Source organism: Schistocerca americana, chromosome 2 (assembly GCF_021461395.2).
Source record: "Schistocerca americana isolate TAMUIC-IGC-003095 chromosome 2, iqSchAmer2.1, whole genome shotgun sequence".
In the NCBI taxonomy this organism is placed as follows: Eukaryota; Metazoa; Arthropoda; class Insecta; order Orthoptera; family Acrididae; genus Schistocerca; species Schistocerca americana.
The window spans coordinates 826,744,091-826,758,961 of record NC_060120.1 but is presented as its reverse complement, the minus strand read 5'-3'; the positions used below and the strand labels follow the sequence as shown (position 1 = coordinate 826,758,961).

The 14,871-nt window shown below is 42.6% G+C and overlaps 1 protein-coding gene across 1 annotated transcript in view; it reads right to left on the bottom strand.

Annotated features, from left to right (window-relative positions):
- The window catches only part of LOC124594462 (inactive ubiquitin carboxyl-terminal hydrolase MINDY-4B), a 335,745-nt gene that overhangs the window by 53,291 nt on the left and 267,583 nt on the right, over positions 1-14,871 (bottom strand). Inside the window, exon 3 of the mRNA XM_047132838.1 lies at positions 11,386-11,603. Within this exon, the coding sequence (XP_046988794.1) occupies positions 11,386-11,603 (218 nt within the window). The remainder of the gene's footprint in view (positions 1-11,385; positions 11,604-14,871) is intronic.

Genomic DNA, 14,871 nt, shown 5'->3' with positions numbered 1-14,871 from the left:
GCGTATCGGCAGAAATAGTGCAATAGTTTCAAATTGCCAGTGATAGGAAGGCACCAACTCGACGCCTCAGTGGTGAATTACATGTGCCTCGCAACACAGTGTGGAAAAGTTTACTTTTTACCCTACGATAAAGTCCTTATCACATTCAGCTTCTGTACCATCTTGAGGACGAGGGCTTCGCCTGTCGTCGTGTAATGTGTTATAACCTCCTGGAATCTGTAGAGAACGAGAATTTAAGAGACAACATTTTATTCTCCGATGATGCCACATTCCACGTTTGTGGGAAAGTGCACAGACACAACAGCCGAACACGGGCATATGAAGAACCACATGAGGTATCGGAGTGGGAACGTGATACAATGAAGGTCAGTGTTTGATCGGGTATGACAAAAGCTTAACGGTATAACTCATTTTTCTCTGCCGAAAAGTCAATAACAGGAAACAGCTACTTCCTCATGTTAGAACTGTACCTTGAACTACAACTTCAGGATGGTAGCATACGAAATACAGTTGCGTTTCAGCAAGATGGCGCGCCTCCACATTTTGCACACATCGTCCTTGATTACCTGAACAGAATCTTTCCAGGGAGGTGGATAGGCAGAGAGTCACCTCGACTGTGAGCTTTCCGTTCGCCGGACCTTACTCCTTCAGACTTTTTTGCAAGGGGGTGCATCAAGTCCAAAGTGTACACTAGCGATGTGACTGGTCTGTCTGATCTACGGAATCGAATCAGAGAAGCAGCAGGCCACGTTACGGCTGAAATGTTAAGTTCAACATTTCGTTCCACTACTAAAACATTTAGTATGTGTTTCGACCTAGATGGGGGTCATGCAAAAGGGCAGTAGAATATGTGTAAAACTTCACAATAAAATTGATTTTTCAGTCACTGCCTTTCTTCATTGAAATGGATAGTGACTTGGCAACCACATGGAACTACACACAACATTGGATGTAAACTTTCCATTCTGGTATTTTACTTTTTTACGATGTATAACATCTGCATAATACGCGAGTACAAAACTGTAGTCAACAAGGAAGCACAACCCACTGGGACATGTACACATGTCGCTATTTCCGCTTTGGAACGATGGCACTGCTTGTGCAGTGGACCGACGCTCCACTTGGGACTGTGTTAAGTATTAACGAAGAAACGATGCCTTCCAGTCACAAGTTAAGCCTTTCTAGGCTGCAGACGATTGAATAACACCCAGTCCGTGCAGAACTTTTAATGAGTGGTATCACGACCACACGGAGCTGTCTGTGGATAATGGATTTCGAGACGGAACTCTGAGGCATGAGCATCGATTTGCTTCAAACTACTGAAATTTTCACAGCGAGAAGAAAAACATAGTGATAAAAACTGATTATTTTTCTCAACGCTATTCAAAAATGGCCTCCAAGAGCCACAGACCTTACCGCAGTAGGGAGGCACGAGTGTCTCAAGAATACAGATAGCGATAATGTAGGTGCAACCACATTGAAAGGCATCTGTGGAGAGATCAGACCTACATACGGTCCTCGAATGACGGTGACGGTTTGTGTTTGTGTGTGTGTGTGTGTGTGTGTGTGTGTGTGTGTATGTGTGTGTGTGTGTGTGTGTGTGTGTGTGTGTATGTGTGTGTTTGCAGAAATAATCTTGATGACTGACTGCTTTGACTGTTTAACATTAACCACAACTTTTACGTTTACATACGTATTCTCCAGACCACTGTGAAGTGTATGGCAGAGGGTACTTAACATGGTACCATATGTTACTTTCTTCTTATTCCGACTACATATGAAGTATATGAAGAATAATTGCTTAAAGGACTATTTGCGTGCAGCAGTTAGTTTAATCTTTTCTTCACGGTCCCTTCGGGAACAATACGTAGGGGGATAAAGAATATCTCTAGATTCTGTTGCTAAAACTTTTTCCTGATACTTTGTAATTTTGCTTTCGCTGGATAAGTGGCATCTATTTTCAAGGGTCTGATAATTTTTCATGTCCGTGATTGTGTCCAGTGAGTCAAAGAAACCTGTGAGCGTTCGTGCCGTTCTTCTTCATATTCGTTGAATATATCGTGTTATCTTGTTTGATATGCGTCGCTCACACTTGAACATTATTGTAAGACGGATTGCCGAAGCGATTTGTAAGCGGGTATTCCGTCAAGGAACCGGAGTTTGCCGGCCGGAGTGGCCGAGCGGCTCTAGGCGCTACAGTCTGGAACTGCGCGACCACTACGGTCGCAGGTTCGAATCCTGCCACGGGCATGGATGTGTGTGATGTCCCTAGGTTAGTTAGGTTTAAGTAGTTCTAAGTTCTAGGGGACTGATGACCTCAGAAGTCCCATAGTGCTCAGAGCCATTTGAACCATTTGAACCGGAGTTTAACAACAACCTTACCCTTGACTGAACCTATGTAATCGTCCTATTTCACGTCCCTCAAAACTGTTATATCGATGGCTTAGGTATGTTGGTATTGAAAATGGCTGAAAGCAACGGGACGACAGCCGTTATGTTTCTTGAGGACATGCAGCTGTGCTTTGTGGCTTAAATATGATGGCATTCATTTGGGTTAAATTTTGCGGAGGTTAGTTAGTCTCCCATTCATATCTTCGAGCCGGGACTACTCAGGAGGATGTTTAGATGTTGTCACTAGCAGAGGCTGCGCTAGTATTTTTGAACCCCAGGCAAGCGTTCTCAGGCTCCTCTCCCAAATTTTTTCTGCTAAACTTTGGTTTTTTGCATTAAGTCAGAAAATTTTCATGTTAAAAATCAAATACCGCATTTTATAAGAAACCTCTTTCATGTTCGCAGTTTACGTAAATTTGATACTTTACAAAATTATACTTTCTTTCCAGATTTTTTAGATGTGAACTCTTTTATTACATATATATATATATATATATATATATATATATATATATATATATATATATAAAATCATTAACCAATGGGCTAACTGTGATTCCAGGAAACCGCTCTTGCCCCATTGTAGGTCTCAAACAACTTTTTCTTAACTCTTGCAGGAATGCTGAATGACCGCTCTGCTTGGTCAACAGTAGCATGCGAAGTGTAGAAAACCCTTAAAGCTGTGATTATATTTGGAAGTAGCCTATGTTGTCAAAATTGCGCTTACTAATAACATTGAGAAGGCGCAAAGGAGAAAGTGGCTCAGATCCTAAATTAGCTACATGAACGCTTTTTAGCTGTAAAATTTCTTCCTTCAAATCCTTCTTATTAACTTCTCTGCTGTACAAAGATTCCATGATTTCTACGAAATTTGATAGTTTAGAATCGTCTAACCTTATATAGTTCCATAAGACCGCAAACGTATCCATCATGTTGTTTATGGCAGCATATCTTAGAAAGTTTCCTGCAACTGTATCTAGAGTGACAATGAAAATATTTAGTTTAAAACTATCCTCTGGGATCAGGTTTAAATCTTCCTCTGCCGTTTCATTTACAAAATACTTCCTTTTGCCTTTCCCTTTCTCTGTACCGCGAATCGTTATATTCAAGTCGGTGATATTCCTGTTTTTTCTGCTACCTCGCAGATTTCTGCGTAAATAGTATCCCATTTATTTCTTGGTTTATTTAATCTTCCACTATACTTTTAATATCAGCACTTTGCAACATCTATTGTGGCTTCCCTTGCTTGATGCATAACGTTACTTATGTTCATTGCGGCTAATACTTCATACAACATTCAAGAGATCGAGACATAGTGAAATGATTTCAAATATTTCTGGATGGCCTTCAGTTCAGTATATGCTTCCACAGGCAAATTAAAATTCAAAGCAAATTCAGTCGCCCTTTGTAATCCTGGTAATTGCTTAGCAAACGGAGGCACTCCACCTGTCTATCCGTGCAGACCATCTTGTTTCACATAGCCCGTGGACGGACGATACAACATTTTCTTTTAAGGCTTTCCACCTTTGGGAATTAGACTGATACTTAAACTTTCAATTAAAATCTGGTATCAACAGATGGGAATTAAAATACATTCATGAAAATTAGAACACTTTCATAAAGGTAATAATAATATTTTTTGCTCTACAGTGTCTGATGCCTTACATGCAGAAACATAGTATTTTGCGTTATATATATATATATATATATATATATATATATATATATATATATATATTTTAAAACTGTATCTTATGTTCAATGAACACCTGCAGTGTCCAGGCCTTTTATTCAAAATCATAGGTGCAGGTTCTAAAACTAGCATTGGATTTCCGTTCAGAAAGGCAGCCACGGTTACTTTTACCCCGCTTATCCCCTCCTCCCCCTCCTTGCCTCCCGCCCGTCTAATGCCGGCCCCGAGTCATCGGCTAAACATAGTAGCGAGGAGAACCGCAGCAGACTAGCCTTCGGATTGAAGGCAACGTTAACAGTATTCCAAAAAAAGTTAAATGATGAAAACTCCCTTTTCTGTTGCTGAGTCCCAACGTATTCAAAATTTATTAGGGTGTAGTGTGGAGTGTATTATTTGCTTAACAGGTACAGGTCAGTACCAGTGTTATTTTAATAACTACGTTCATATGACTCCTAACTACTACCCACCAACATTCGTGCTTCGTGAAAAATGTCCACGAAACGCGACTTGATTGCAAGCCGAACATTTAAATCGGGCAGGTGCAACAGTGCTCGAAAATTATGTTTTGCGATAGAAATATAATTTAAAAGTATTTTTGTTGATCATGAATCATGCCCAGTGTGTGTTCAATGTACAATTGTATTCTTCGTAATAATGAAACAATTGGGATGTTGTACTTAAGCTAAGTATCAGCGTGTAACATTTCTTGTTCAGAAGCGTTGTACTTCCCAAATTTGTACTTTGCACAGATCTTCTTGATCATTTAGAATGTGAAGTAGACGACTTTCAAATGGTTCAAATGTCTCTCAGCACTATGGGACTTAACAGCCGAGGTCATCAGTCCCCTAGAACTTAGAACTACTTAAACCTAACTAACCTAAGGACATCACACACATCCACGCTCGAGGCAGGGTTCGAACCTGCGACCGTAGCGGTCGTGCGGTTCCAGACTGTAGCGCCTAGAACCGCTCGGCCACACCGGCTGGCTAGGCGACTTTATTAAAGTACACTTGTACTACATTTAGTGTGTCTCGATGCATCGATTAGACCCGAGTAAAATTATGTGATAAGCAATAGCTACAATAGGTGTATGACCTGTGTGTGTATATAAACTCAATGTTAGTCTCTGTTTTTTTTTTATTTTTTATTTTTATTTTTATTTTTTATTTTTTTATAAAGGACTTCCTTGGGAAACAAGGAGATAACACAACGATGGATAACCACTACAAGGCTGGAAGAAGTGACGGACTACTCAGCAGCATTGTTATACTTACTCTTCTCATCTTAGGGGTTATTGTAATTGCTATTTTACGAGAATCAAAAATCCTAATGCAATAGGATAAGAAACACGTAAAAACTATCTTCCATTAAAATTGCTGAATGCCACGCAAGAAACAACACTAGAACAAAAAACTCTGCCTCACATTCCGGAATTCTTCGAATCAAGTATTAAAACGTCTATTAACGTCTGCTATTGTTTGGTTTCTCTGTAAATACCAACGAACTGTGTAAATATATCTCTTTGATAAATACCTAGGACATAACTTCCTAGCGTGAAACACGTGTTTGCACTGTATAAGTTTCTGTTCGAAGGGCGTACAGTCCAGAACCGGTATGCCAATCAGACAAAATCACCGTGAGAAATGAACCAATCGCCCCAAAAACGTACCAGGTTGAAGATACCTGTTTGGTAAAACACTGTGTCCTGCTGCGTGAAGAAGTCCGTAAACACCTGCTGCACTTCCTCGTCCGACAGGAATCGTCGTGCTTTTAAGGCCTTTTTAGGGGACCGAGGGCGTGATGACGGCATGCGGAGAGATCATGACTCTAGGGTGGATGCTCAACTATCTCCCACTTGAGTTGATGTAATTTCGAATCTCTGCCAACTCGAGCGGTGTTTTGCGTTGAATCGCGACCAGCCCGGAACTTGTTTTCGCCAGACATGGTGTCTACTTGCGTTAGTCCTTCGGCAGCCAAGAAAAGAATAACAGCATACTGGTTCCGTTTGGATGTATTTGGTAATAACGTCTCCACATTCAACGCACTCACATCGGAAAGACACAAATGCCATACTAATCCCTTGCTAGCATGTCGGAGCTTGCATAGGGTGATTTTTTCCACCGTGTAAAACTCTAGGGATTGATTGGTGAGAGAATACGGAACAAGAAAGCTCTAACGAACTTATGTCCGGAAATGCATGGTTTCCATGCTAGACACCATTTATTCAGTCTTACTTCGTTACAGAAACTACGGTCTAATAGGCACTGTACCATGCAGCCACAGTTATAGTATGCATAGTTTTAAAAAATGGCTCTGAGCACTATGCGACTTAACTTCTGAGGTCATCAGTCGCCTAGAACCTAGAACTAATTAAACCTAACTAACCTAAGGACATCACACACATCCATGCCCGAGGCAGGATTCGAACCTGCGACTGTAGCGGTCGCTCGGTTCCAGATTGTAGCGCCCAGAACCGCACAGCCACTCCGGCCGGCTATGCATAGTTTCCTTCTAGAGGGTCGTACTATTCTTCGTACATCATGCCCTAGCGCCGTCTCTTGCAATAGTAACTGGTAATGAAGTGTCTGACTCACTTCTCTTGCTGACTCACCTTGTAGTGGATGTGATACAGCGTTGTACACAATGGTTCCATATTCGAATCGAGAGGTTGTCGATATGGTGTTAACTTACAGAAAGGCGAACGGCAATATGCAGCGGGCAGCAATGTTGTATCAGGAGATCTACCCCCGCCGACAACAACCGTAGCAATCAGTGTTCGCAACAGTGTTTCGCCGTTTGTCTGAGGCAGGGTCGTTTCAGGAAGCAAGAGATCATGAAGGAAGTACGCGAAATGTTCAGACACCAGACTTGGAGGACAATGAGATCAAGACTGCCGAAGGCGACCGTCGTGTCCGGACCAGACAGTTGGCGTACCAGTACAGAATAAGCCAGACGACCGTGTGGAACATTCTCTATGACAATTATTACTGCCGGCCGATGTGTCCGAGCGGTTCTAGGCGCTTCAGTCTGGAACCGCGCGACCGCTACGGTCGCAGGTTCGAATCCTGCCTCAGGCATGGATATGTGTGATGTCCATATGTTAGTTAGGTTTAAGTAGTTCTAAGTTCTAGGGGACTGATGACCTGAGATGTTAAGTTCCATAGTGCTCAGAGCCATTTGAACCATGTTTGAACAATTATTACCACCCTTATCACTTACAGCGTGTGCAGTGCTTACTAGCGAGAGACTTTCCATACCAGGAGCAGTATTGTCACTGGTTTCTTCACCAGGCAACCACAACTCCGGGATTTGTGTCATCCATCGTATTCACAGATGAGGCCACATTTATGCGGAGTGGTATCTTCAACTTTCATAACGGTCTTGTGTGGGATAGTATGCAGAACGCCCGTGGTATGGTGACAGCGAATCATGAGCATCGGTGCAGCCGAAATGTGTGGGCCGGTATAATTGGCGACCGTATTTTGGGACCAGTCTTCCTTCCACATCGCCTAACAGGCCGGAACTATCGGCGTTTGTTGCAGGTGACTTTGCCTGCCTTGCTGGAAGAAGTGCCATTGATGATTCGAAGGATTATGTGGCTGCTACATGATTCTGCTCCAGCCCATTTCGCCGTTAACGTCTGGACGCATCTCAATCGTGTCTTCCCTGGTGTATGGATTGGACCAGGGGGTAAAGCTGCATGACCTGCTCGTTCACCAGATCTCAACCCGTGCGATTTCTGGTTGTGGGGCCATCTCAAAAGTATCGTGCATGCACAGCCCATTCCATATGTGGAGACACTGGAGTGACGCTGTTCGGATGCAGCCTGCCCGATGTGAACGTATGAGACAGAACATGCTACAGCGCTTACATGCGTGCGTTGAGGCACATGGAAACCATTTTCAGTACATACTGTAACTGTGGCTGCATGGTACAGTGCGTATTAGAGACCAGTCTCTGTAACAATGTATGACTGAATAAATGGTCTCTAGCGTGGAAACCAAGCACTTCTGCACATAAGTCCATTAGAGCTTTTTTTCTTATGCATCCTCTCATCGATCAAGCCCTAGAGTCTGTAGACGATGGTAAAAAAATCACCCTGTATGTCTGCATCTGAGTCGCGCTACGTTGCAAATATGCTGCAGCATCGACCACAAACAGAAACTTTTTGACCGCCCCTTATCGTAAAGTCACGAGAATAAAGCCTAGTTTACACGACGACACTAGGTTGCAGGCAACTGCGCTACCGGCCACTGCGCATGCGCGACGCGCGTTTGCGCAACTCGTCGGTGAAACTAAACACTTTCGCCGTGTTCCATCTTTGGCTACACTAGTTGCATGTGTTTTGAGGTTATGTGTGTTCGTAGAGTGTAGACAAACTGAAATATGCAGTGAGGAATGGAGCCTAATGTTCGCTTTTTGGATATCTATTCTTTGCATAGGTGTTTGTGGGATTTCAGTGATGCTGATTACAAAAATAAGCAATATATTGCTGCTTCAGAGGCCTTCACGTTTGACAGTATCTGAACTGCAGGGCAAAAGTTATTGAACTAGGAGCACATATACAACCGAATTAAGAAAAATACAAGCAAATGTAATTCTAGCTGTAGAAATGCTCTTGTCTACAAGACTAAAATCCCATCGTTCGAATTGGCCGACTTTTTTTTTAGGAGTATTGTTGACAGGAGGGAAGGCTACACAAAACAAGAGGCTACATTCTTTATTCAATATTCATCTATTTAAAACGTCGCAGCAGTGCTCCCCATTCACATGTGTTTGAATTTTGAAATACTGCCACTGTACAGATCTGTCTTCAAGAGAGTAGTTTGCAAACCATTCTATCCTTAATGCGGCCTGCTTCGAATAATTACTGCTGTTAATGTTAATAATTATTACTGTTAATGTAAATAATTATTGGTGTTAATGAAAAAGCGCCATCACCAACTAAAACCGCATCATATAGCATGCCGAGTGTTCTCGATTGTGATGCACGCAATGTGATATGTAATTTCAGTTCTGGCGACAGTGCTTCATGCATTACAGTATCTTTATTCCTTATCGCAAAAATAACTCTATTTAGAAGAAACGTAAACAGTTATGGTGACATTCTAAGATAATTAAAAGAACTTCTTGGGTCTTCCATTACAAATTATTTCAGAAAGAATGCTGAGCAACCGAATTGACGTCTTTTCTTCATCCAGTCACGAATCGAAACACGTTTCTTATTTTTGTCTTATGCAGCGATTCCACGCAATAGGCTTTAACTCCATCACAACTCTTGTGAGGTGCAGCTGCCAAAACTTTCATTTCAGACACGACTGAGGAACCCACAAAACGACGAAACTGAAGCGTATACTGGTTTCGTCGTGTATACAGTCAAATGTGAAACCATTTGCGTGCAACTCTTTCCACGCAGCGAGTGGCGCAACCCAATGTCGTCGTGTCAACTAGGATTAACGCTGCAGTTCCATATCGCAAACATTAAGCTTGAGATGCGATAGTGCACGAAAAACGCACTTAGAACGGGAATTATTTTTTTAAAACCTGTCATGCGGGCAGTAACCAAAAAGAAAAATCGCAACTGGCAGCTGCAAATGTTACTGTATAACAGACAAAGCCATATGAAGACATGCGCAGAAAAACGGGCTAATGTAAAAGCTTAGAGATAAGTTTCTTAACAGACATCATAGTCGCCGTTGACTGTACAAAATATTTATTGCTACTATTGCAATTTCGGCTTTATGGCCATTTTCAAGTAACACTGCAAAAGTTACCTAAACACAAAAATACAAAAGTGAAGCACAGGGTGTATATACATAATTAAGCAAACATTTCATTAAGAAACTAGCTCAATTATAAAATTTGGAGGTAAATGTACATGACTTACATTCTGTCAGAATATAAAACTATCTGACATGACTATATGTCGTCGTCAAAATGCAGCCTTTTGACTGAGAGTCCCACAAGATCCGATAAGTACGACACTTATTACATTGTTCAAAAATGGTTCAAACGGCTCTGGGACTTAACTTCTGTGGTCATCAGTCCCCTAGAACTTAGAACTACTTAAACCTAACTAACCTAAGGACAGCACACACATCTATGCCCGAGGCAGGATTCGAACCTGCGACCGTAGCGGTCACGCGGTTCCAGACTGAAGCGCCTTTAACCGCACGGCCACACCGGCCGGCTATTACATTGTGATATGTTGTTAAATATATACTGAACTGCCATCTTTCTAATAATCTATCAGACATACAAGTTCAGGTGCACTGACAACATGTGGAGCTAAGTCAGTTGGTGCGAAAATAAATTTACTAAACATAATGCCTGTGCATGTAGCAAAGATAGTGCACACCAAGGATACAACTTATAAGCTTTATATCGTAAAGTCTTTTCATCTGTCGACATAAAGCTTATAAGTTGTATCCTTGGTGTGCACTATCTTTGTTACGTGCACAGGCAGTATATTTAGCAAATGTATTTTCTCGCCAACAGACTTAGCTCCACATGTTGTCAGTGCGCCTGAACTTGTATGTCAGATAGATTATTAGAACGATGGCAACATAGGCAGTTCAGTATATATTTAACAATATATTACAATGTAATAAGTGTCGTACTCATAGGATCTTGTGGGACTCTCAGAGTCAAAAGGCTGCATTATGACGATGACATATACTCACGTCAGATTGTGTTATATTCTGACAGAATGTAAGTAATGTACAATTATCTCCAATTTTTATAATTGAGCTACTTTCGTAATGAAATGAAATGTTTGCTTAATTGTGTATATACATCCTGTGCTTCACTTTTGTATTTTTGTGTTAAGGTGACTTTTGCAGTGTTACTTGAAAATGCCCATAAGGCCGAAATTGCAATAGCAACAATAAATATTTTATACAGTGAACGGCGACTATGATGTCTTTTAAGAAATATTATATGACTGTGAATCCCAACCATGAGCAGTTAATTAGAGATAAGTGTTGCCATCTGTTGCTGCGTAAGGGAACTATCAAAACTGACATTGGTCTCACCCCTAAATACCAATTAGGAGTGAGAGCAATGTCAATTTTGATGGTTCCCGTACGCAGCAACATATGGCAATATTTATCTCTAAGCTTTTAAATTTGAGGATTAGCCCGTTTTTCCGCGGATGTCCTTATGTGATTGCATGCTAACAGACAATCAGTGTCAACATGACGCTGCAGAACATGGCGGCTAAGTTTCTAATTGGCATCAAATATGGCGATGCCTCGGCTAGTTTATGTTGTTGAGACGTATAGTGGGGGCGTGGCACTCACTCGTCGACTTTGCGCTGCGCGTCCCTGGGCGCGCTGTCGAACAGCAGGTGCTTGATGACCTGCGCCTGCACCACGCTGAGCAGCCCGCCCGTGGTGCTGCGGGCCGCCACCAGCCCGAAGCCGAGCGGCTGCTCCGGCTCGCGGAACACCAGCCCCGAGCGCAGCCAGTCGGTGCGCGGCGGCACCAGCGCAGACCCGAACGTCACCTGCCGCAGCGTCTGCAACCGCCAAACACTCGCTGCTACACGCGCACCAGCACAAGTCGCGGCAGCTAGTAGGCGCTTCGGCCGGCGCTGCCGTTAGAGCAGTGGTTCCCAACCTGGGGGTAAGTACTCCTTGAGGGCTAACACAAATTTTTCTCAGGGGTAAAAACGAAAGAACAACAGGCAGTGCCCAAATTTCTAGATTTCCGGAAAGCATTTGAGACGGTGCTCCACTGCAAGCTGTTAACGAAGGTAAGAGCATATGGAATAAGTTCACAGATACGTGAGTGGTTCGTTCTTAAACAACAGAATCTAGTTTGTTGTCCTTGACGGCAAATGAGTAACTGTAGGAAGACGCAAGACGACTTCGTTCTCGCGCTCAAATTATTCTTGGGACCGAGAGCTGGCTGATACCCGAAGTGGATGCTGTGAGATATTTAGCGAGTCGTGGAACGTATGTCGGGAAGAGAGATTAGAGGCCATGGGAGGGGAAGTGCTCATTGCAGTTGACAAATATATTGTCTCTATTGGGTCGAAGTTGAGTGTGACAGTGGAGTCATCTGGTCGTGTATAACAGATGTAGGTGAAACTAAGTTAATTGTTGGATGTTTCTACCGGCCACCCGATTCCGCTGTGACAGAGTCATTCAAAGACAGTATACGGTCAACAGCGACTAGCCGGCCGGGGTGGCCGAGCGGTTCTAGGCGCTACAGTCTGGAACCGCGAGACCGCTACGGTCGCAGGTTCGAATCCTGCCTCGGGCATGGATGTATGTGATGTCCTTAGGTGTAAATGGTTCTATGCTCTAGGGGACTAATGACCTCAGAAGTTAAGTCCCATAGTGCTCAGAACCATTTGAACCATTTTGAACCAACAGCGAGTAGATACTAGATCATGCAGTACTAGTTGGATGTGACTTTAGCCTGCCGAGAATAGACTGGGATGTCTCTGGACTCATTGCAAGGGGTACAGACAGACAGCCATGCGAAATACTTTTGAACACGTTTTCTGAAAATTGTCTTGAGCAGCTAGCTGGACAGCCCACACCCAGTGGAAATATCTTAGACCTTGTAACTGCAGATTGGTGGGACCTTATCGACAGTGTGAGTATAGAAACGCGGATTAGCGATCATGGTGTCATTATAGCAACTATGATTACGAAAGTTAATAAATCAGTCAAGAAGGCTAGCAGAGAGTTTCTCCTAGATAGAGCAGATAAGCAATTATTAACGTCTCACTTAGACAGTGAAGTGACATCACTTAGTTCCAGTAAGATGGGGGTTGAGGAATTATGAGCAAAGTTTAAGCAGACTAAATCGTGCTCGGGAGAGTTACGTGTCTAGTAAGCGGATAAAAGATAGAAAGACCCCCGTGGTTTAATAACGAAATGCGGAGGAAGCAGAGGCTGTTGCACTCTAGGTTCAAAAGTGGACTCGCAAATGTCGACAAGTGAAGGTTAGTAGAGATTCGTGCGTCTTTGAAAAGATCTATTTGCGAAGCATTCAACAACTACCACCGTCACACCTTAGCAAAAGATATGACAGAGAACCCGGGAAAATTCTGATCATGTGTAAAATCGCTAAACGAGTCTAAGACTTCCATTCAGTCCCTTGTTGACCAGTCTGGTGTGGCAGTTGAAGATAGCAAAATTAGAGCCGAAGTTTTAAATTTCACGTTTAAGAAATCGTTCACACAGGAGAACCATACAAACATACCGTCATTTGACCATCAGACAGACTCCCATATGGACGACATAGAAATAAGCATACCTAGCGCAGAAAAACAACTGAAAGATTAGGAAACAAGTAAGTCACCAGGTCCGGATGGAATACCAGTTCGATATTACAAAGAGTACTCTACGGCATTGGCCTCTTACCTAGCTTGCATTTATCGGGGATCTTTCGCCAAGCACAGAGCCCCAAGCGACTGAAAAAAAAAAACCGGAGGTGACTCCAGCATATAAGAGAGGTAAAAGAACGGACCCGAAAAATTATAGACCAATATCCCTAACTTCTGTTTGCTGCAGAATGCTTGAACATATTTTCAATTCGAATACAATAAACTTTCTTGAGACTAAGGCCGGCCGTTATGGCCGAGCGGTTCTAGGCGTTTCAGTATGGAACCGCGCTGCCGCTACGGTCGCAGGTTCGAATCCTGCCTCGGGCATGGATGTGTGTGATGTCCTTAGGTTAGTTAGGTTTAAGTAGTTCTGAGTCTAGGGGACTGATGACCTCAGGTGTTAAGTCCCGTAGTGCTTGGAACCATTTTTGAGACAGAGAAGCTTATGTCTGAGAATCACCATGGTTTTAGAAAGGATCGCCCTTGCGACACTCAGCTTGTCCTTTTCTCACACGATATACTGAGAACCATGGATAAAGGGGAACAGGCAGATTCCATATTTCTAGATAGAATTTGACACGGTGCCCCATTGCAGGCTGTTAACGAAGATACGAGCGTACGGAATAATTTCACAGATAAGTGAGTGGCTCGAAGACTTCTTAAGTAATAGAACCCAGTAGGTTGTCTTCGACGGCGAGTGTTCATCAGAGACCAGGGTATCATCAGGACACGCGAAGATAAGATATGAAAAATTAGGGCTCATACGGAGGCATACAGTCAGTCGTTTTTCCTTCGTGTAATTTGCGAGCGGAACAGGAAAGGAAATGACAAGTAGTGGTACAGGGTACCCTCCGCCATGCACCGTATGGTGGCTTGTGGAGTGTCTATGTAGACGTAGACGTAGAAAGGGCTTGATTGTGTTTTGGTCACGAAATTAAATTTATTTTTAAAATTTTTTACTATTAGTACTATTTCATAACTCTTGTTAAACTGGTTACACAAGTGACGAGTAATCATAAAATATTCTATAATCATGGTAACATGCAGTATTTTATAATGTGTATATAGTCATAAGATCTGTTAACAGAAACCACTGATAATATAAATGCAAAAATAAAACAGAATATTGAAAATAAGAATCGATTAAAAACAACATAAAATAAAAGGAATTAACACAGCCTCGGAAGAAGTCGCGGTTTGCGAACTAATTTCAACAATAACTGCTTCTAGACCTATTGTTGCTACACGATTCTACATCGCCCACATTGGTACGTGTGTGCCTTGGCAATCCTCGGGTCTACGCGTATCCGTGTGGATGGCCATAAACACTGCCGGAAAAAAATTAGTTCACCCTTCTAGAGGTTTCCGGTTCACTCAAGATTTATTGTTGCAACAGTTCATATGGTGTACAGGAAATTATCACATGTACAAATCATTAGCACAA